Below are 24,437 nucleotides of genomic sequence, written 5' to 3'. Positions count from 1 at the left end.
TTGCTCGTTCTCAATTTCCCTTCTGTGATCACACTAGGCCTTCTTTTTTGCCTTTATAGTGTCCCTCCGATTAGTTGATTTCATCAGTTCCCATGTGTTAGTTTTAGTGGCTATGCAGATGCTTCCCAGAACTCTAGTTGTTTTTTGTTTTTGAGTTGTTTCAATTGTGTCTTACTCTTTGTGACTCCATTTGGGGTTTCCTAGTCAGAGATACTTGAATGGCTTGCCATTTCCTTCTTCAGCTTATTTTGCAGATCAGGAAACTGAGGCCAACAGAATTAAATGACTTGCTCAGGGTTACACAGCCAGTAAATGTCTGAGGCCACTTCTGAATTCACATCTTCATGACTCCAGTCCCTGAGCTCTATCCAATATGCCACCTATATTTAGCCCTAATGATTCTCTGCATCTGGTTTGGCCTTTGGACATCTCAAATTCATCATTACTAAAACAAAATTAATTTCCCCTCTCCCCTGCCCTAGATGCTTACCTCTTTCTTATTACTACTTAGGGTATCTGCATCCTCCCAGTAACCCAAGCTTGAAACCTCCATCTAATCCTTCCCTCTTCACTCAGACAGACATGAAGTGTTATCCTCTATTCCTCATCCTCTCTCACTGATCCAAGTCCTGTTCATTCTTCCTTCTCTGCATCTCCTGTCTTTCCCTTACTCTCTATTCATCACTACTATGATGTAGACCTTCATTACTTCACAGTAAAAGTATTACAACAACCTTCTAGTTGTTTCCCTGCCTCAACTTTCTCCTCTATAATCCATCCTCCATTCACTGCTAAAGTATTTTCCTAAAGAGAGAGAGAGAGGGAGGGAGGGAGAGAGAGAATGAATTGGTGGGAAAAGGAAAGGTTTCTTTCTGAAAGAGGTGACATCAAAGTGAAGTTAAGAGTTAGAGGTACTCTGTGATAGCTGAAGTTCTAGATATGAATGAAATCACCAAGGGAGAGATTGGTTAGAAAAAAAGAAGAGAGAGCCAAAAATGAACCATTGAGGAACATTCAAACTAAAAATCTAAGAAGATACTGAGCCAGTGAAGAGGTAAAGGGAGTATAAAGAACTCCAATGGACTCATTACAAAAAGGATATCCAGAATCATAAAAGGAGCGGATGGAGTCCAAGCAGAACACATCATTCTTTATTTTCTCTATGAATTTTTCTCTACTATAAGCAATATGTGTCTTATTTTACAACATTACAAACAGGAAAATATATATCATATGGGTTAATATATGTATAATCTATATCATGTTACCTGCCTTCTTGAAGAGGGGGAGGGATAGAATGTGGGGGAAGAATGTGAGAGATTTTTGGACAGAGTTAATGTGAGAATTTCTTTCTCTTGGTTAATCATGTTTGTTATTACATATTTTAACAAATCATATATTATTGTTGGCATATATTATGTTATATATATATATATATATATATGTATAAGAAATAAATGTTTAAAAAATAAAGTATTTTCCTAAAACCCATGTCAGCACCCTGCACAATATAACAATATAATCTAGAGGCTTCCTCTTCTCTAGGATCAGGTATAAAATTCTCTGTTTGGCTTTTAAAGCCATTATAATCTTGGTTCTTGCTACCTTTCCAGGTCTTCTTACACTTTTTTTTTAACCTTACCTTCTGTCTTGGAATCAATACTGTATATTGGTTCCAAGGCAGAAGAGTTGTAAAGGCTAGACAATGGGGGTCAAGTGACTTGCCCAGGGTCACACAGCTAGGAAGTGTCTGAGGCCAGATTTGAACCTAGGACCTCCTGCCTCTAGGCCTGGCTCTCAATCCACTGAGCTACCCAGCTGCCCCCCTTCTTACACTTTACACACCTCCACAAACTGGATGGTCTCATCATGCCTTTGGCTTCCTTGCTGTTTCTCACATAAGATACTTCACCATTGCCTGAATCCAGGCATTTTCATTGACCAGACTCTTGCTTGAAATTCTGTCCTACCTCGTCTATACCCTTCCTGACTTTACAGAAATCTCAGGTAAAATGCTGTCTTCATGGTAATGTCTTCCCTCTGTTGTTATCTCCAATTTATCATGCATATACCTTCTTTATAAATAAATATTTGTATGTTATAGCTATGTGGTACAGTAGACAGAGCACTCTGCCTTGAGTCAGAAAGACCTGAGTTCAAATGCACCCTCAGACTTTATGTATATAAATCACTTAACCCTGTTTGCCTCAGTTTCCTCATTTGTAAAATTATCTGGAGAAGGAAATGGTAAACCACTACAATATCTGTACTTTAAAAAACCCAAATGGGTTCATGAAGAGTTGGACATAACTGAAATGACTCGGCAACAACAATGTTGTCTATTAGATTGTAAGTATCTCGAAGGAAGGGACATTTTGCTTTTTTATGCCTAAGTATTATAGTCTCATTTAATACCTTATACATATGAAGTGCTTAATAAATGCTTGTTGGTTTGACATTCATGCCACAGATCCCATAAGTTGTTAACTCTTTTCTCTCTGCTATCACCGCATCTCTAACATATGTTCATTTAACTCCCCACTCATAGCCATCCCCATAATACAAGCCCTCATTACCATTAACTTGGATGAGTGCAGTCACTTTCTCACCTTGTCTCTCTGCATCAAGTCTCCCTGCTCTAATCCAGACATCTTGAGCTGTTTTGGTTTTAATTTTTTGTGCTCTATATTTGAGGGAGTGTTAATAAGCCAACCATAAGAAAAGAAAAACAAAAAGATACTTTATTGAAAACTCTTAATGCTTATTAAACCTTTCAAATCAATCCCATTGAAAACAGTACTTGGGTAGCCCATGAGTCCGGGCATTAAATTTAAAAATCATACACACAAAATTCAAAACTAATCTCTCTTTCTCTCTCTCACACACACACACACACATACACTAATCTTTATATTGGTATGTGTATATATACACATTCAAGTATTCATATCTGTATATATGCATATCATAACTGGCTATATTTGTATACTATCTGTGTGTGTATATATGTTATATATACATTTGTGTGCATACAAGAATTTTTAAAAGGGTGGGGCTTGGGGAAAGCTCATTTGTGCTATGGAAATTATGCTATTTGGCACTTTCCCATTTTAATTAATTATTCTCATTAACCAATTGTGAAATTAGTTGTTTTCCTTCTTCTGTACTCTCTATTTTTAACATTCTGGGGAAAAGTTATAGTTACCTTGGATAAGTGACTTTGTTTAATAGTACTGTTGTGAGATCCAGTTCAGGTTTGTGAAAATTATTTGAAGTATTCTTTTATCAGAGGTGACACAAAAGACCAGTTATATTTTTAGTGATTTTTCTATTGTCTTAGCTGATATCCCCCACATGAGAAGCCTAGGAAAAAATATATATTTCTTACCTGCTTTTGGAACTCTGTTTAGTAAACCTATAAAGATCTATAGAAAACCTTTGGTCATTTATAGTCATCAGACAGAGCAACCAGATTTGGTCCTGCCCTTGGCATTGAGTGGTTTTAGTAAGGTATGTCTGCTGTTGTTACCATCATAGCATTGAGTTTTCTAGTATGTTGTTGAAATATTCTTTGGAAGACTGCAGAGAGGAATAGAAAGGGTTCTTACAATAGTGTCAATTTATTTGTTTTAGAATATTTTATATCTATTATCTCTTATACATTTCTGTTGTTTTACTTTATAATCCCACATATTTTATGCATTTTAAAACATTCTGAGAAGGGGTTCATAGGCTTCACCTGACTTCCAAGGTGTTTCTAACACCAAAAAGATCTATTAAGTTTTCTGTTCTGTTTGCATCTTCATTATATTTGGCAGATTAGATTTATTTAGATTAGATGGATTCTCTTTCCCTTTGCAATGCCTGCCAAAACTGGCTTCACAAATACTTTTCTAGTGAAGTGGAATCCAGATATTCTCCATCTCCAAGAAAGTCTCATTTATCAACAAAAGATTTAGATAGCCTAACTACTAGTTCAGTTCTTTCTCTATGATATCTAGGAGTGGGGTTCTCCAAACCAATCATGTCTGCCTTCTTGTCCAGAATTCCCAGTCTAATCACCTAATCACAAATGAATGAAATGATTTCTCTTAGCTTTGTCTATTACCAACTCTTCAGGTTTCTAAAGATTTAAAAAAGGACAAACAAAAGTGTCAATAAGACATTTCTTGCCTTCAAGGAACTTCCATTCTAATAAGCAAAGACCATGACCTTTATGTAGTATACTTAAAAGTTAGGAAGTGCACATGTCTGGATCTCTTCAAAGGAGTCAAGAGTACTATTATTATCTCTTGTCATTCTTCCATACAATTTCTTTTCTCTCCTTAAGAATAACTACACTTACTTGCTGCCTTTATTCCTTTGCTCCTTTACTTCTAGTCAAGCTTCTGACTTCACTATTTTGGTGAAACTCCTCTCTCTGAAGTTATTGTTGTTGTTTTTTTAACCCCAATTTTTCTCTCTTAGAATCAAAGATTGATAAGAACTAGGTAATTGGGGCTAAATGACTTGTCCAGGGACACACAGGTAGGAAGAATGAGGCCAAATTTAAACCCAGGTCTTCCCAACTCCAGACCTCTCCCTCTATCCACTGTGCTACATAACTGCCTCTTTTTTTGTTGGTTTTAAAATTTGTTTTTGATAACCTTTGTTGTTACTTCACATGAATTTCCAAATTTGCCTACTCTTCCATGTTCAGGGAGCCATTCTTTAACAAAGATTTTAACCAGAAGGGAAAAGGTAGTTTTCCATGTTTTCATGTTTCCTATACCATTGGGCTGAGGGTTCTTTGAGATGAGGGGCTTTCTTTTTCCTTTCTGTGTATCCGTAGTGTCTTAGCATAGCACCTGCACTCAATAAGCACACAATAAAAGCTGACTGACTGACAATAACATTGAACTCTGTTGACCACACAGGTGGTATTTCTTCACATTCACAGTAATAGCAAGAGGGTACATTTTCTGTACCCTTCTCCCAGCCAAGATTGGTCATTATTGTGACATGATATTTAGTTTATTTTATTGTTCTCTTTGAGTTACATTATTATAATCATTATGTATATGATTTTCCTCATTCTTCTTATGTCATTTTACATTTATTCCTATGTCTTCTATCTTTTTCTGAATTCTTCATATTTGTAGTTTTATAGCCCAATAACATTAGCCTTCCTCTTTTTAACTGCCCTGGAGAACATGTCTACCTTTAGGATCTGTGGTCCAAAAGATTAATTATATTAATTCATATCTCTACTGCAAGACAGGAGTGTCTGTGTTTTTCTATAGCTGAAGATGAAAACATCTTTGTCCTGGGCCTCTTCCTTAAATTGGGGGTTCTATGTGGAGCTAGGCAATCAGAAGGTAAAGATCTTAGGGGCAGAGGATACTTCCAATGTGCCAAGTAATCTAAGGCTAGAAGTAACTTCTAGGATCTAACGAGGCATCTATGGCATGATAGACAAATCCTGTAGAGGTGAGTCAGCAGTGTAGACTGGAAATAAATGGACATGTTTCTGTCCTCATTCTGTGTATTTGTGCATGTATGTGTCCTTTTTTGTTCTGGAATCCCTTTACCCAATTTGCTAGAAAACATATTCCAGACGAATACTTTATTCATTTTATATTCTGAGAGTATTCAGCTACCTTAGTTTCTATCCAGACCTTTGAGTAATAAATCATCAAACTATGGGGAATAAAATGTACATATCTAACCCTGTTTTCAGGGTTTGGTGCTTTTTCTAGCTTATTTTGATTCATCACTGTGGTTACTGCACTATAACACTCCTACATGCCTCTTTAGATAGTTTTCATGCATCACTGTGACAAAAAAGTTAATCCTGTAATGGCCAATTTTCTGATAGTAAGCTTCTTCAAACTTAGCTGTGAGAAGGTTGGAAGCATTTAGTTCTTCACAGGGCCTTTCCCATAAGCCTTTTTGACTTAAAAACGTACTGCCACATCACAGTTAGGCATCTGGGTAGATCTTTATTGGAACACATGTTTAGGATATGATTTTTTTAGGTCAATTTTGTTTTAAATTAACTCAAAATTATGAGAAAGAATGCTATCCACACACATCTAGTAAAGGACTGTGGGAGTTGAAATCCAGAAGAAAACATGTGGTTTATCACTTGTTTATACGGATATGGGATTTGGGATTTTGGTTTTAAAAGATTACTCTATTACAAAAAAAAGAATAACATTGAAAATAGGTTTTGAGTGATAATATGTGTATAACTGTTAAATTACTTATCAGCTCTGGAAAGATGGAAGAAAACAAGAATCATGTCATTATGGGGGGGGGGGCGGTTTAAAAATAAAGTAAAATTTGAAAAAAAAAATCAACCCAAGATAACAAATTCTTGTTTATTAAATGGAGTGACAACAGTTTTCTAATTTTTTAATATGCTAAAAGTAAATGTTTTTTTTTTTATGTAGCTCCTTTTCATAGCTCTAACTCAGTTCCTGGGAACTATTGAAAGGAATTGGATAAGTTGAATGTTTTTAAGGTGCCAAGGAGATAAATAGGGACAGCCCAAAGGGTCCGTATTGTAAAAGACAAAAAATGCCAAGAATAATTCAACAAAATTTTAATGGCAATTTTCATTGTTTATTTTTTTTTCAAATGACTTCATATTTTAAATTTTTAGGTGTGTGTGTTTACCTTCATATTTAGGTTTTATAAACATAAATGATTGGTGGTGATTTAACAAGTTACATCATTCAATGGGAGGTGATTAGGTAGGATCTGTTTTTGGAATAAAATTTGATGATGTAACTTGTATTTTGTTTCATGAGAGCATTGGCTAACACTACTTTTAACATCTCAAAGATATGGATGAATGAGTCTAAAGTCAGCAGAAGAATAGGTCAACATTTTAACAATACAAGAAATACCTCACACATCTTAATGGAGCTTTAACAAAGAAATAGATTTGTTACTGCCTGTTGTATTTTACCTTTGTAGTTTTTGCTTCTGATACCAGTAATTTTATGTGAAAATTTATTCTGAAATGTGAAATCATCTTTCTATGGAAATGAATTTAATTCTTTTCTTGAAAAAAGTGAAAGTAGACTGACAAGATTTTAAAAAAGACTACTATAAAAAATTGGTTCTTCCATGCTTCAGAACCTTCTTATGTAGCCATCTATTAATCTAAATGCTTCTTTATAGAATAATAGAACTTGACCAGTATTTCTTAGTCCCTAATAGTTTACTAGGTTTTTGAGAGATATTAATGATTCTCCTTCTAAGTAATTTGTTTAATTAATTAGATATCTTTTTTTTTCCCTTGCAGCTGATTCAACTGGTACCCACTCTCTTTACACAACTTATAAAGACTATGAAATTATGTTTCATGTATCTACTTTGCTGCCATATACACCTAACAACAAGCAACAGGTAGGATACCATTGCTATATATATCTCCCACATTCCATTTCCCAAAAAGTTTAAATGGTAGAATTGCAAAATATTAAACCAGAGTTTAATGTTGCACCTGTCACAGCAACAGGAAGCATTCTACTTTGTTAGAAGTAAGGAATAGCAAATGAGCTGAAAACAAATGAAGAGACAAATTCTAGGTTTACAGTCAGCTGGGTAGGTTTCTGAATTAATTATTTGTCTTTCACCCACGGGGATTGAGGTTTCCATGAAATCGGAAGGGAAGAAGTTGAAATAATGGTGATTAGATTCCTCTGTGGGGTTTCAAAGAACATGTATATGTGGGTGATGTTTCATCTTAAGAGGCCCAAGTACAAAAGTCAAGATGTTTCATTGTAGATTGCAGAGCAGGTTTGAAGAGAAAAATAAATGGGTACTAGAAACAACTCTGTGTTCTTAGTTAGAAGTGTTCATCAGCAGAAAATAGTAAACCTTTATCCATTATCTAGTTGTGGAAAGAGCCACATTGTTCTATGTAAGTAGTTTAAAATATATAAAATCCAAGTCGAAATACAGAGATTTTGTGGTCAAGATTTATGTCCTTTCAACATTTAAATTCTAGCCATTGTTCAATTTTACAAATAGTTAGAAATACCTTTCTTCTTTTTTTAACTTATACTTTCTGTCTTAGTAACAACTCCAAGACAAAAGGACAAGGTATAGGCAAATAGAGTTAAGTGACTTGACCAAGATTACACACCTAGGAAGTGTTTGAGGACAGATTTGAATCCAGATCCTCTCAAGATCTAGTACTCTTATCTGCTGAGCACCCTGGCTGATCCCAAATGTTAAATAAGACATTGTTATTATCCCACCTCCACCTCCCATTTAGCAGAAGGTAGTCTGTCTACTTAATACATTTTGATTCCTGTAATAATCAAGTACTGAAGTAATCTATTCTCTTTAATTTTTAATTTGATTCAATTTTTGGAACACATGCTTAGGATGTGATTTAAAACAAACAAACAAACAAAAAACCCAACCCATGATAGCAAATTCTTTATTTTATTGGGTGATGCAAGCTTCTAAATTTTCATCATGCTAAATGTAGGGTATGTTTCTTCTGTGAAGCTCCTTTTCAGAGACCGTACTCAGCTCCTGAAAGTTATTGAGAAAAGCATTAGGAAACCTGAGTGGTTTATAAGCAACAACTTGATACCAAAAGGAACCCATGTGAAATTATAGTTATTTATTTATGGTCACTAACATTTTTAGAAATAGATAAGCCTGTTTACTTCTTTGGTCAGAATGGTATTGAGTATGCATTTTATGCCCAGTCCTCTTCCTGAATTCTACTTGGACAAAAAAATAAGGAATTTGTAGTGGGGAGAGTGATTTGCAAGATTGTAAGGCAGTTTTCCTTAATTGTGCAGGGTACAACTTTCTGGTATAGTTTGTGTGGGTTTGGAATGTGTTTGTTGTTTGGAATAGAAATGTAGTAATAAATTATACTTAAGATGTAAGTATAGCAAAAATTGAATAAAATTTTTTATTCTTGCATGAGAAGATCATCATTATAAATATATTTGTTCAGCATCATTATAAATATATTTGTTCAGCAATTCTTTTATTCATGGCCTTTTAAGCAAGGAATTTTGAGAAGTAGAAAGTTTATTTTGATAAGAAGCAGACAAATAATGCTTTGTAGTTTAGGCAATACTTATATCATGACTCTATGATATTGGTACTGCAGATGTTATTTCCATTTTTCAGATTTAAAAAACTGAGACTTAGAGAGGTTATTACACAGCCAAGGTCACAGAACAATGCTCAAGTGTTAGACTTTGCCCTCTAAGTTCTATGTTCCTTCAAATCTATGCTTCCTTTTTGTGGTTCCATTTTTAAAAATTCTTATTTTTACTGGTATCTTTTTGTACTTCACATTGTTTTCTGAAAATATATTTTCTCTTCTATCCTGCACGTTTCCTTTTAACATAGATATTAAAAAGAGGAAAGTAATTGAGTAAAATGAACATCAACTATTTTTGAGATTTACCACAGTCTACATCCATTGATCCCCACCTCTCTAGTGAAATGAAGGAGATACATTTTCTCATCTCTTCACCAGGACCACACATAGACACTATAATTACCCAGCATTTTATTTCTCTTTTTTGTTTGTTTTTCCTCAACTTATATTATTGTAGCCGTAGCAAATAGTATTTTCCTAGTTCCATTTATTTCACTTCTCTCTCTCTCTCTCTCCCCCCCTTTCTCTCTCTCCCTCCCTCTCTCCTTCCCTCCCCATACCCTCTCACTCTTTCTCTCTGTATGAAGCTTACCATTTCTATTGCTTTATTTTTAACCAAAATAACAATATATTTGTTAGAGCCAGTTGACACTTTGAGAACAAAAAGTAAATTTTAACTTTTGTTCAAAGAAAATATGTTATATCCATGTACCAGAATGTGGAGAAGGGCATAGGAGTTATTATTCTAGGTATTCAAAAGTGGAAATCTACCCCAAATAGCATCATATAGTAATAATGAGTTTTTGCCTATAGGAAAGCAATTTTTATGTGGCATTTTTAATTATTTTAAGAAGTAAAAAAAATTTATATGAGATTAGTATCTGAAAAATTAAATCTATACTATATTTAATTCTAAGTGATATCAGATTTATAGTTTTCTATCCTTTTGCTTAGAGGATGACATGTTCTGTTCAGTCCTGCTATTCCTATTTTATATCCTAAGTAGATTTTTAAAAATTAATTTATTTAGTCAATTTAGAACATTATTCCTTGCTTACAATAATCACAATATTTCCCTCCCTCCCCTCCACCTACCCTTCCCGCAGCTGATGCACAATTTCATTGGGTATTACTTGTGTCCTCGATTAGAGCCTATTTCCATGCTGTTGATGTTTGCAATAGGATGTTCATTTAAAGTCTACATCCCCAACCATATTCCCTCGACCCATGTATTCAAGCAGTTGTTTTTCTTCAGTATTTCTACTACCACAGTTTTTCCTCTGAATGTGGATAGTGGTTTTTCTCATAGATCCCTCCAGGAATCACTCAGGATCACTGCATTGCCTAAGTAGATGTTTTTTGATACATTCTTAGTTATCAGTTTATTCAGGAACAAGAAAAATATTTTTTTATTTCTTTTTCCTCTTAAATTTCTATTTTGGCTATGTCAAAATCAAAAGCTTTGTCTTCACTGTTGGGGAAAAAAGAGGTTATTATTGTTTTTTTGCTTATGTTAGAATAAAAATAGAATAATAATATCTCTTAGAGCATGATGTAAATGTCAATATTGTATTTAATTCACTTGATATTTTAACTAGATTATTAATACTTTATTTAAATCAAAGTAGTATTGGTTTGGTTTTAGTCCCATTAAAATTTCCTCATTGCTTTTAAGAAATATGATTTTTTTTTTAATTTTTAATAATAACCCGTACCTCTGTCTTGGAATCAATACTGTGTATTGGTTCCAAGGAAGAAGAGTGGTGAAAGGGCTAGGCAATGGGGGTTAAGTGACTTGCCCAGGGTCACACAACCAGGAAGTATCTGAGGGCAGATTTGAACCCAGGACCTCCGATCTCTAGGCCTGGCTTTCAATCCAGTGAGCTACCCAGCTGCCCTCTACAATGACTTTTTAATAGTTGAGGTATTTGTGTTTTTTCAGTCTTTTGAAATTCCTTTTTGGTATAGGCTGAAATATTAGACAATATAATATGAATTTGCTCTCCTAAGTTAGTTTGCTTTTTCTTTAATGAATATTATGTGGGGAGTTTCCTTTTTGTTTTTTAAATAAAGATTTGTTTTTTCTTTTAAAAAAATTAACATTAATGTAGCTATGTCATTCTGGGAGAATATCCATGTTAGAAAGAACATACTTAAAAGGAACATTTTGGAAACTGGCCACCAGTTTTTTGTGTTTAAGTTCGTATACTATCATTCAAAAAGAACTTCTTACTGTTAAGCATCAAATGGCCCTTGAAAGCAATTTTACATCATAATGATAGGAACTATTTAAGTTTGAAATTTTGCCTACTTTAAAATTATTTTATCATTCTAGAATGTTAATTTCTACATCATTAGGTTGCTCTGCTAAAACTGTATTTTAAAATTCCTTTAGGAAAAGTTTCTTAATGAATTTAACTTAATCAGCACATATATTGTATTGAAACTTTTTACACAGTTTTCATCATTAAAAATTTTCCCTCTACCAGTCTCTTCCTCATGTGAGAACTAAAACTGGTATTATGAAAAACTGGTATTTTGACATGCTGGGACATTGTCTATTATGTCCAGTATTGACTTAAATTCCTATTCATTCTATCAATATGTTAGAATCATTTCTTTCCAAAATATAATGCAATAGGAAATGTTAATAATAGCTATTAGACTGCTTTAATATTGGTAATCTATGATTAATTTTTAAAATGACAAAAAAAAATTTTTAAAGGATAGCTTCAATGAAAATGTTTTCCTGTTTTCTTTTTTAGCTCCTACGGAAGAGGCACATTGGAAATGACATTGTTACAATAGTTTTCCAAGAACCAGGAGCCCAGCCCTTCAGCCCAAAGAACATTCGCTCTCACTTCCAGCATGTTTTTGTCATTGTCCGAGTTCATAATCCCTGCACTGACAGTGTCTGTTACAGGTAGCTATTACTACTGCATCAATGGGAGGGGATGGATGGAAACCAGCTCATAATTGGACACAAGGTGTCCTTGTTCAGGTTGACTTCATGAAATGGAATATGCTGTCTGTAACTGTTCACTTGTACCATTAGCTAGTGCTTGTGAATAGCAGAGCTCATTCTCAGATATGATCTAGTGGCATCACTTTACTCTTTCTTTAGTAGTCTGGATCCTGCACTCTTCCATTTGAACCTTTATTTGGGTGCTGCACTTCATCTACATCTGCTTTAACAAGTAGTTAATTGTTTATACTGCTCGTTATCTTTCTGCCTTTAAAAAGAGGAATGATAATACTTAGAAGAGGAGGATTTAAAAAAAAGTTTTTAAAGAGGCTCAAAGTTCTATAGACTTTTAAATTAATTCAGTCTAGTGTTTCTGTAAGTTTAATTAGAGATACCATAATATTATACCATATTAAAATTTGTCACTTTCATATATTAAGTAATTCTAGTAGATCAGTGGATGAATACCATAATTTATATATATATATATATTACTCTTTATATAGACAATGTACCCCAAATTGTTGCCCTTTCGACATGTAAGAAATATTTAATGAATGATGATTATTTTTAAAACATGGTAGAGGGTATTCTGTTGGTGTGAAGTATTTATACTGGGTATTAAAGGCCAAATAGGACAAGTGAAGGGGAACTGAACTGAGAAAAAAGCTTAGAGAATATGATAAGGAGACTGACATTTTAGAAATATTTTTTAATCTTGTCCTCTTTTCAAGTGTGAAACTTTATCTCCTCTGTATAAGAATGGCATTTTATTCTTGTTTAATTTTTAAAGAATAGCTTTCCAGATAGCCAACTATTTTGAAAGATGGAAAAAAGAGCTACATCTGGTGGTAAATTTTAGTTTTTTGTTTTTTTTTTTTCAAACATGATTTTAAATCTGTTTCAAGGACTTAAAAAAACTATCTGTCAAAACAAAACTTATATACTAAAGCCCTCTCTGCAGATTTCCTTGGGTTTTCTTATCTGTGATATATGTTGTTTCCCCTTTATAGCATGTAAGTTTCTTGAGGCCAGGGGCTATTCTGTTTTTGTCTTTTCTTGCATCTTCTAATGTCATAGAAATGATTATTAAACATTTGTTCAATTAAAAACCCATAGAAGTATTTTGAGGCCTTGAATTTATGTATCATTACTTACATAAAAATTGAAATGTTTTTCAAATGTTAGAGCCCTTCAAAATATGAAAATATAAGATGTCTGTAACCTACTATATCCTAGATGTATTGTAGGCCAAACTATAATCCTGGTAATAAAGGGCGAAAAACCAATTACAAATTTGCTTTTAGTTTTCTTCCTATTATTTCAGTTGCTGTTATATTATAAAGTTACTATATTTTAGAAGTTTAAAGGGATGTCACTATGGGGTCTGAATAAGAGAGAAATTGTGATAAAATAAACACTTGAGCTAGTTTTTTTTTTTTTTAACCCTTACCTTCCACCTTAGAATCAATACCATTTATTGGTTCCAAGGCAGAAGAGTGGAAAGGGATAGGAAATGGGGGTTAAGTGACTTTCCCAGAGTCACACAGCTGGAAAGTTTCTGAAGCAACATTTGAACCCAGGACCTCCCATCTGTAGGCCTGGCTTTCAATCCACTGAGCTACCTAGCTGCCCCCTTGAATTAGGTTTTTAAGTCTTTGCATTGGGTAAGAGGAAGGGAAAGAACAATCTTTTCAGTATTTGAATTCTGATCAAAGTTAGCAAGTGTGGCTTGAAATTCAGGTATAGAAAATGAAGTCAGTATAAAGTTGTAGGTGTCATATTTATCAGTTTTTTAGATGACCCACCATTGACAGAAATAGCTAATAACATTAGCTGACATACCAGGTAATAAATTATAGATAAAGATCCTCCATTTAGGTTCACAAAATGAACTGCACAAGTTCAAAATGGGAGAAGAGGTTAAGTAGATTGGTCAAGACATATATATATATGTGTATATATATATATATATATATATATATATATATATATATAAGAGAGAGAGAGAGAGAGAGAGAGAGAGAGAGAGAGAGAGAGAGAGAGAGAGAGAGAGAGAGAGAGAGAGAGAGAGAGAGAGAGAGAGAGAGACTGACTTGGTTTTAGTGAACTGGCAGCTGGGTATGTGTAAGCAGAAGAATATCACCTTCAGAACTATCAATGCAGTCTCTAGTTTCATTCGTAGAAATAGGGTCCAAAAGTATTTAAATAATCAACTTCATCTACACCTGGAGTGGTAGGTTCATTTCAGAGAGCTATATTTTAGGAAGGATGTGAACAAATTGGAATGCGTGCCTAGAAGATTTTTCAGAGTAGTGCGGACACTCAGAACTGTGCCAGGTGAGGATCATTTTGAGAAACTGAGGCTGTTCTTTCTAAAAGAGGGAAGACTTGCACTGGGGTTTGAGAAGTAGACAGAAATGATAAATGTCTTCAAATGTGTAGTAGAGGTTGTCCCCATGGAAAGGATTTAGAGTAGAACTAGGAAGAATGTATGGAAGTCACAGGGATGCAAATTTCAGCCTTTGCATGAAGGAAATCTTTCAGACAAAGCTTATGCAAAAATACAGTAGGTGAAGGAAGCAAATTCCCTATTGTTGAACATATTCAAGAAGATCATGTTAACTTCTTGTGAAATTTGTAAAGAAGGTTAGATGGCCTTTGTAATTCTTAAGACTTTTTTACTTTCTGTCATGTTCCTTTCCCTCAGCAATGATATAGGTAAGAAGCTGAAGTATTATACCACTGACTGGCTCAGCTTTTCTCTCCTTTATAATTATTATTTAAAATATCTGCTCCATAGACTACCCCAATTCCTGAATTTCATACTTTGACTGTTAATGTAAATAGAAGCATTTAATCCCTTGGTTAAAGTATTATTTGGGGGGCAGCTGGGTAGCTCAGTGGATTGAGAGCCAGGCCTAGAGACGGGAGGTCCTAGGTTCAAATCTAGCCTCAGACACTTCCTAGCTGTGCGACCCTGGGCAAGTCACTTGACCTCCATTGCCTAGCCCTTACCACTCTTCTGCCTTGGAGCCAATACACAGTATTGACTCCAAGATGGGTTTTAATTAAAAAAAAATTTTTTTTAAACGTATTATCTGGAAGGATACACAGAACAAATTATCAGCCATCCACACTTTCCTTGTGAATTTATTAGGTTAGCTAGATTACTTGGTAGAGTCTTAAAGGAATGGAACAAATAATAAATTTTATTAAAGGAGGTGAGTGAGGAATAGCATTGTCTTGCAAAGTCATACCCTACTAGAAAGATTATTCTGTATGCTTAGAGTTTTTTAGGTGGACAGTGAATAGACTCATAAAGCTAGAAAAGGAGCTCAGAAAGGGAAGTAGTAGGATCCCCAAATAACTTAGCCTTCTTCATAATTTTACTTGGAGTTTTCCATGCTTTCTTGACTAATTCCTTCCTTAGTGGCAGAGATCTGTACTTGAACTTTTACTTTAAATATAGCATTTGTTTTCATATTTATAATGGATCCCCGAAACTCTAATGTGCTATCTCCCCAAACTACCTCCTTATAATTTTCTACATATATCTATACACACACATAAAAATGTTGCCACTCTTAACCATAGCTTAATTAAGCATGATTAATGTACATTTGTTTATTGTTTTGAATTAATGCAAGCTGAGGTATTTCTTTAATGCTGTGACAGTCTTTTTTAGTTAGCTATAGCGTAAAAGCAGTGAATACAGAATTTGGAAACATTTATTTCAATTTTAATGGAAAACCGTTTGAATGTAGCATTCTCCTAGAGTGTTTGCATGATTTTCTATAGGCAGGATTAATTCAGTTTGTTTTGAACTTTGGGGAAAAACTTCCCAGTTGACATTGGAAGTGTCTCCTTATGAAGATTCTGGCAAATCAAAGTGTAAGGTTAAATTTATAGTAATTCAAAAAAACCTAATAAGAATGAAACATTGATCATTGCACAAAAGAAAATCATGAGAAACTTGGGAAGAGTCTATCCCTCTTGAGGATTAGTGTACACTAACTTTAGTTATCTCCACTTTTTCCTAGCTGTTTCAGCAGTTTTTCTCTTCCCTCAATGATGACTGTACGGGCAGAAGTAGAACTGGTGATTTGGGGAGTATTAAATACAAGCAAGAACATAGGCACAGCCCTGACCATAGTTTATGGAGTGAAAAGATGGGCCATCTTTTTTTTTGACTGAAAGAAGTGAGTTAGAAGTCTTTAAAAGCTAGCAGAGTTTAGGTTTTCTATGAGTAAGGAATTATTATTATTTTTTTTAGCATGGAAATGACATGATAAAAACCTGGTTTTAAGGAAAGTATTTAAGATATATCGGTAGCAGGAGACTAGAGGCAGAAAAACTAGTTAGAAAATCTGGTTTGATGAGGACTTTGTACCCTATGCCCGTGCACTTATATTTGCTATGAAAAACTAATGTAGAGAGAAATTCTTATTAATTCATATAGATTATAGAGAAGGCCAATTTGAATTATAGAATGCTATTAACTCACTTATCTCAAATTCTCTTAACCGTATCTAGAACACCTGAGAACCACCAAGTTAGCAAAACGTACCTTTGACCAAAATGGACGTAATCAAAGCCATACATTTCATCTAATTGAGAACTTTTAAAATCTAATTTTAGATAAACTGTAAATAAGATTGGTTGGTCAATTCCCATCCAATGGCAGAACAGAAGCCGCAAATTAGATGAGCAAGAGATTGCATAGATATTGTCAGCATTGAGATATGACAGACTAATATAACAATGAGAGGAGGGAGAAAACCGTAAATGTAAATATGTTTTATATGCATATATACATGTGTCTACAAACATGCACATTATATAAATGCATGCTAACACCTACCCCTTTCCCCCATTGAAAGTAAGTTCTTTAAGAATAGGGTCTTTGCTCTTTTCTCTTGATATCTCCAGAGGTAGCTGAGTCTAACACAAAGTAGCTATTTAATGCTTATTGTTAATTGATTATAAATCTCTATGGGAGATGACTTCCACCACATAATTTCAAGCCCACTTTCCCTTCTGTATCACTATCATTTTACTCCTTCATGTTGGTTTTGTATCCTAATTAATTTAGTGTATTAAAAAAAATATGAGGTAGATGGGTGGGAGGGGAGCATTAGTTGTTTTGGGGGTCCAAGGGGGACCTGGAGGATTAAGAAAAGATTTGTGTATGAGATAAACTAGGGAAAACAGGAATTCTAAGAGGTAGCAGTGAAGAGGAAGTGCAGCTTGTTGTGGTATAAAGAGCACAAGGTCTGAGTCTGAGGTATTGGGTTCAAGTTTTGCCTACCCAACTGACATTAAGCAAGCCAGTTACCTCAGTTTCCCCATCTCGAAATGAATGGGTTGGACTAGATGGTCTGTCATGTTCCTGCTCTAGATTTATGACATGATAAGTATTTTCCAGACATGAGAAATAGCCAATGCCAGGGGTACAGAGATTGAACATCACATGTGAGGAATAGCAAGGTTTTCTTCAGGGTATAAGATTTTCCAGAATGTTTCATAAGAAGCTCACGGTGGGTTGAAGACAGATTGTGAAAGTCTTTCATGCCAAGGAAAGGAGCTTTTATTCTGTTATGGAAGCAGTAGAAAAAATTGGGGGTTGGGGGCACTAGAGAGGAACATTATAAACTTGAACTGTGATGTACCCTACCTACTCCCTAGGCTTATTTCAAGTAATGCAGTTTGTTCTTTAGATCTCAACATCCTTTAGAAGCATGAGTTATTTTTGTTATTGTAATTGATGTCTTCTCTCATAAAAAGCCAACATTCCATGTTAAATTATGGGCATTGTGTTTAGAACTGTTAGATTTAAGGTCAGGAAAGCCTTTGTTTCAGATCCTGCCTCAACCCTTGCTGTCTGTGATTCTCAGCAAGTTTCTCAATTTCTGTCAGTCTCAGTTTCCTCAGAGGTAAAATGAGGATGATAAAAAGCACCTACCTTCCTGGGTTATGAAGATAATATGACAATATGTGTAAAGTGCTTTATAAACCTTGTAAAGTGGTATATAAATATTAGTACTACTATTCTTACTGCTGCTGCTACAACTGCAACTTCCACCACCACCACTACATTTAAAAAGGAATTGCTGGATTTCATCAGACGTGATTATATATCTCTAATATTTATGTAGAACAGTTTATTCCTCAGCTGATTAAATTAGGTTTTCTGTAGTTGGGAAGATATAATATATTGATTAAATCTAAGAGCATGTTATACAATCTAGAATTATACCTACCTTGTCAAGTAGAGGACCTTGGCAGGGAGAGGTAATTAATTGTAATTAATACATTATAAGTATAATTTACAGACAAATAAAATGTCTGCAATAAGTGCCTTTGGTAGAACCAGAATTGGCAGGGATCTCAGAGTTCCATCTTGTATAACTGTGTGATTCACATAGATAAAGTGCCACCCACCCCCATGGCACATAAACCACTATATTAATAGTAGATCCAGATCTAGAATCCAGTTTTCCTATTTTGAGTTTAGTAGTTATATTATGTAAGTTGGTTTTCCTAGTTTGCCCAGATAAAGCATAATTATCAAGAATTCTAAATTTGTAATGTCCAGGTTAATGAAATATTATGAAATTCCAATGAAATTGGAAACCTTAAAAATCAAATGAGCAATTATTATGTGGAACTGGGTTCTATTCTCCACAATGCCATAAAGTTATATTATTTCTAGAAATATTTCTAGATCATTCTCTATTTTCTTACTGAAAATTTTTTATGTTAAAAAACTGAGTTTGGTATGACTTTCCTAAAATAATGAACAATAAATAATTATATACTAAAGGTTCAGTTTCTGTCCTGCTTTCATTACAAAACATTCTAATTATTGTTAGGTTTTCATTATATTCAATAACTATATTTTTCTAATGTTCTGTCTGCCAGCACATAGACTTTAAAAAGCCATTGAATTTGAAGACTTGAGCTGCAGATAGTTAGATTACTTCTATGCTTGCACCCCCTCCTGAGTGTTTTTCTTTCTTTCTTTAAATAGATTCACATCATTTTCCTAGAGGGGGGGAAATAATTGGTAAGGAAGAGATGAGATTATTAATTTTAAAGTAAGAGACATGAAACAATTCTGTGTTCTATCATTTTATCTTATTTATCTTGGAAACCTATATTTGAATGTCTTATGCATGAATTTTTAAAAGATCAGAGTTATGGAATTTTAGAACTAGAAGGAACTTTTGATAATATCTGTTAGAATTCCTTAATTTTCAAATTAAAGTAACTAAGCCTGAAAAATTGATTCAGAACATAGTGTTTAATTTGGCACTTAGTTTACTACAGAAAGCATTCTTTTTAAGCTAAATGGATAAAAAGAGAAGTAGCAAAGAAAGAAATGCCCAGGGCAAAAAGAACTACTTGACTCATTTTTTTTTCCTGTGCTCTGTAGTCTTTGGACTAGAAAGGACAAAACAAAAGTAATAGAAACCCAAGACAAATAGGGAGTAAGAGGGATCCTAACAAGACTTATTGAAGACATTGTAGAGAATGTGAGAGGACCCTTGGACAAGAGAAAGACAAATGCCCTGATTTTCTGAAAAGGGAAAAGAGTAGAGTATGTAAATTCTAGACAAATGAACTTAAATTCTTGAGGAAATTCTATTACAGGTCAATAAACACCTAGAAAAAGAATTAGTGAGTATCAGTATAGTTCCATGGAGAATAGATCATGATAAACTAAGTTTATATGTCCTAGATAGAGTTTACTCTAGCATTTGATGAAATCTTTCTTGCTGTTCTTTTGGACCTGATAGAGAGATCTGTGGGAGATGATGGTATATATAGTTAAGTAGATTAAAAATTTGTTGACTGGTCTCATCCACAAAATAGTTTTTAATGGCTTTAAATCAAAATGTTAAAATACTTTTGTTGGAATGTATTAGGGATCTATTCTTAGCCGATGATATTTTTATTTTCTTTTGTATGTTTTTTTAATTGATTTGAAGGAGGGAAATTAAGGGAAAGGAACAATCATTTATTAAACACTATTGGCTATGCACTTTATAAGTATTAACAGGTTTGATGGTATACTTATAAAATTTGCATATCATGCAAAGCTAAGAGAAATGGTTGGCATATCAGATGATGGAATTGAAATCCAGAAAATATTTCTTTAAGTAAGGCTTGTTGGGCTGCACCTAATACAATGAAATTTTATGGGGTACATGTATGGTTTTATCCTTGGGCTAAAAACATCATCTTGACAAGTTCAAATGTGGTTAGCAGTTCTGAAAAAAAAAAATTGATATTTTAGAGGTCTGCAAGCTCAACATGAATTAATGATGTGAAGTTTCAGCCAAAAGAACTCATGTAATTGCAGTCCACATTAAAAGAAACATAGAATATAGAATAAGATTACGTGCTGGTTCTACCATGTTTTGTCTTGGTTCAACAATATCTGGAATTTCAGTTTCATTTGTTGTTGTTGAATTATTTGTATCTTGACTCTTTGTGACCCCCATTTGAAGTTTTCTTGGCAAAGATCCTGTAGTAGTTTTCATTTCCTTCTACAGTTCATTTTCCAGATGAGTAAACTGAGGCCAAAAGGGTTAAATGACTTGCCCAGAATCTCACAGCTAGTAAGTATCTGAGGCCAGATTTGAACTCAAGTTCTCCTGACTCCATGCCCAGTATTTGCTGTGCCACCTACGTGTCCCTTCATTTCTGGGCACTGTATTTCACGAGGGGCATTGATAAGCTAAAGCATATCTAGAATGGCTCAATCAAGACATTGAGGCCTCAAGTTCAGAGCCATATAAGAATTGATTGAAACCCCTCTAGGTATTTATTTATCTTAGCCTAGACCTAAAGAAGGACATGATGATTTTATTACTGTTGTTAAAGTGTTGTCACTTGTTCAGGATGAAATGATTCTCGTTCAGGTTTTTCTTGAACTAGATGGCCTCTGAGGTTTCTTCCATCACTTATATTCTGAAATCCAGTTAAACTGCCTGTGCTCACACTTCATTGGGAGCAGAACCTCGACAGAACCTCCTGACTGCTAGTCCAACATCAAAGTCAGATTTTGTAGGAGTTTGCATTCACGCCACCTTGTTAATCCCAAATTCTGCTTTTGCATTACTATTAAAACAGGACCATAATTCTATTGCAACTTTACCCTGATTTCTCTGTTAAGGGAAAAAAAGAGAATTGAGCAATACTTATTCTTTTTTCCACCATAAAGGGTTTTGTTTTTTAATCTTTTAATCAACTTGTAAAGTATTTTGAAATTCTTGGAGATAACATGTAAGTAGAAGTAGTAGACCCATTTATAAGCCTATGTTAAGATTAAAATTAAGCTTTGTTAGTATGAATTTTAATATATGCCAGGAACGTGCTTACCAATACTGAAATGTTGATCCTCATTTACCATCTTTATATATGGAATATTAATTTTCTAAAAGTGAAAGCCAAAGATACCACATACAAATCCTTCAGCAATGTAAAATATCCAGTGTATTATATAATACATATTTTATATATACCTATGCATGCATGTATATATATATATATATATTGTGTGTGTATCTGAGTGTATGTATATGTACTTATAAAACATAAACATAAAATTCCTATTTGAAATAGAAATCTGAAAACTCTGAAAACTTCTCACATGTCCACAGTAATTCATTGCATTTCTTTTATTCATTCTTTATTTAAAGCCCTCACCTTCTTTTTTAAATTGGGACTAAATATGAGTTCCAAGGCAGAAGAGCAGTAAGGACTAGGTAATCAGGGTCAAGTGACTTGCCCAGGATCACAAAGCTAGGAAGTATCTGAGGCTAGATTTTAACCCAGGATCTTCCCTCTCTAGCCCTGGCTCTCTCCACTGAGCCACCAAGCTGTCCCAATTCATTGAATTTCTAAAAAGATTAAATTTCTATGGCAGGTCAAAAGAGGCAGTTAGTTATTTTAAGCAATTAGATTGTGAGTAAAGGGTAAAGATGTTGTACATATTAGACAAACCCTCATGAGAGAGTAAATAAAGTATTAGCACATAATATAAAGCACAGTTGTTTTTTAGATTTCATTTCTGTTCCTTCTCCATTTACCTTATGATTCTTTTTTTAATGACTTTTTTTTTTAAGAAAGAGTATTTAGTTTTTATTTTTATGTACTCTTAAAGTTCCTGGTGTAATTAGTGTTTGTTTCATGATTCCTTCATCATGTCCATTTCTTAAGCATTGTTTTTCAAGGTTATTAAACTAAAAATAGATTCTAGTAAATCAGACTGTCTTAAGGGCAGTAGGTAAAAGGCAACATTTTTCTCACAAATAAAACTTCAAACCGTTCATAGTGGAAGCAAAAAAGATCAACAAAATTATGCCACAAGTCAAAAATATTTCAATCCTTGTTTCTATTAAGAAAAAATTAAGAGTAAAACAAGATGTTTTAATTAGTGGTACTGGCTTCAGATCTTCATGATAATGTAGTTTTATTTTTAATTTCCCAAAATTCTTTTTTCTATTTTATTTACTTCATTTAGCTTGTGCTATTATAGGTCAAAATACACTTTATTAAATTTTCTTTTTAAAAAGTTTTATTGATACCTTTTGTCTTTTCATCAATCATTTATGATCCTACACACATAAACTTAATCCTCCTTTGTAAGTAAGAAAGAAAAGATAGTCAATCAACCATTAAAATTTTTTTCTTCATAGTATAATTTCCATGTAAGTACTATGTTTAGGCCTGACTTATAATTATCTAATCATGGGTAATGGCATTCTCCAGTGTAAATAGTGTGAAATTTAATCCTTTACACAAATTTTACAAATGTATTTCTTATAACTTTTAAACTTACTTTTCAATAAAGGAAATACCCTCATTTTAAGGAAATGATAGAGTAAGAAATAAAGCTTCATACCTTGATAATAAGAACTGTGTTCTAGTGTTAAACAGAAATATGTATTGTCTATGGTAGGAAAAGTAGACAAAAAGCATTGTGGTATAGTAGATAAAGGATCAGTCTTAAAACTAAGAAGACCAAGAGTTAAAATCTGACCTCTGACATACACTGACCAAATGACCCCCTTAATGGTCTAGCGAACTTTAGAGGAACTGTCAACTTTTAATAATAGTAGAGTTTCTTCATCTTTGGAGAGCTCTATCATAAAGTCCTGTCCCTATCCCTCGGGAAATGAAAAATCTGTTGCATTTATAGTAATCTAGTAAGAAATTAAGACACATGTAAGTGTGCTCTTATTTAAACCACTAAAGGAGAAATTAGAGAAATTTACTAATGACAGTTTCTTTATTTCCCTTTTGTTTGCTTTTCTTACAGTGTGGCTGTAACCAGGTCCAGAGACGTGCCATCCTTTGGCCCACCAATCCCCAAAGGAGTCACTTTCCCTAAGTCCAATGTGTTCAGGGACTTCCTTTTGGCCAAAGTAATTAACGCGGAGAATGCTGCTCATAAGTCTGAGAAATTCCGTGCCATGGCTACCCGGACTCGTCAAGAATACCTAAAAGATTTGGCAGAGAAGAATGTAACCAATACTCCCATTGATCCTTCTGGCAAATTCCCCTTCATCTCTCTTGCCTCCAAGAAAAAAGAGAAATCCAAGCCTTATCCTGGAGCAGAATTCAGTAGCATGGGTGCCATTGTATGGAGTGTCCATGCCAAAGACTACAATAAGGCAATGGAGATAGACTGTCTTCTGGGCATCTCAAATGAATTTATAGTTCTCATTGAGCAAGAAACCAAAAGTGTGGTATTTAATTGTTCCTGCAGGGATGTAATAGGATGGACTTCAACTGACACCAGCATCAAAATCTTCTATGAGAGAGGGGAATGTGTTTCTGTGGAGAGCTTCAATAACAATAGTGAGGATATCAAAGAGATTGTCAAAAGATTGCAGGTGAGCCCTTTCTCTTCTATGAGAAGGTGAAATTTGTTTTAAACTAAAGCCCTGCTTATAATGTCAGACAAAATTGCTCAAGCTTCCGTGATGTTATTAGCTTTTCCAAAAACTGTTTAATGATGTGAAGAAGAGAACCTAGCTTACTCCCAATGTTTCTTATCTTTTATTAGAAAGAGAAAAAAGTTGTAGTATTAAGTTTTCAGGATATATTTTGTAATGTGTTAAGAAACATGTTTGGATGTGATGCTACTGCAGTCACCTCAGGATTCCCATTTGCCCATCGCTATTATATAATTTAGGTTTTTAGAGAATGACAATTTAGTGGGACATCCATCTGTTGGCTTGAACTCTACTAGCTACCAGATTCAAAAGTGGAGAAATAGATATTTTGAATTAGTTTGTTGCCCTTGGTTTCCTCTACTTCTCAATA

At 34.0% G+C, this 24,437-nt stretch overlaps 1 protein-coding gene across 50 annotated transcripts in view; it reads left to right on the top strand.

The window, feature by feature from the left end:
- The window catches only part of SIPA1L1 (signal induced proliferation associated 1 like 1), a 368,156-nt gene that overhangs the window by 252,176 nt on the left and 91,543 nt on the right, over positions 1-24,437 (top strand). For all 50 annotated transcript variants that reach the window (XM_016423170.2, XM_056810730.1, XM_056810732.1 and 47 more), the window contains 3 exons: positions 7,295-7,398; positions 11,896-12,053; positions 23,428-24,004. In XM_016423170.2, coding sequence (XP_016278656.1) covers positions 7,295-7,398; positions 11,896-12,053; positions 23,428-24,004 — 839 coding nt within the window. The remainder of the gene's footprint in view (positions 1-7,294; positions 7,399-11,895; positions 12,054-23,427; positions 24,005-24,437) is intronic.

This window comes from Monodelphis domestica, chromosome 1, assembly GCF_027887165.1.
Source record: "Monodelphis domestica isolate mMonDom1 chromosome 1, mMonDom1.pri, whole genome shotgun sequence".
NCBI classification, from domain to species: Eukaryota; Metazoa; Chordata; class Mammalia; order Didelphimorphia; family Didelphidae; genus Monodelphis; species Monodelphis domestica.
The sequence above is the reverse complement of the archived record's forward strand: the minus strand, read 5'-3'. Positions and strand labels throughout refer to the sequence as shown.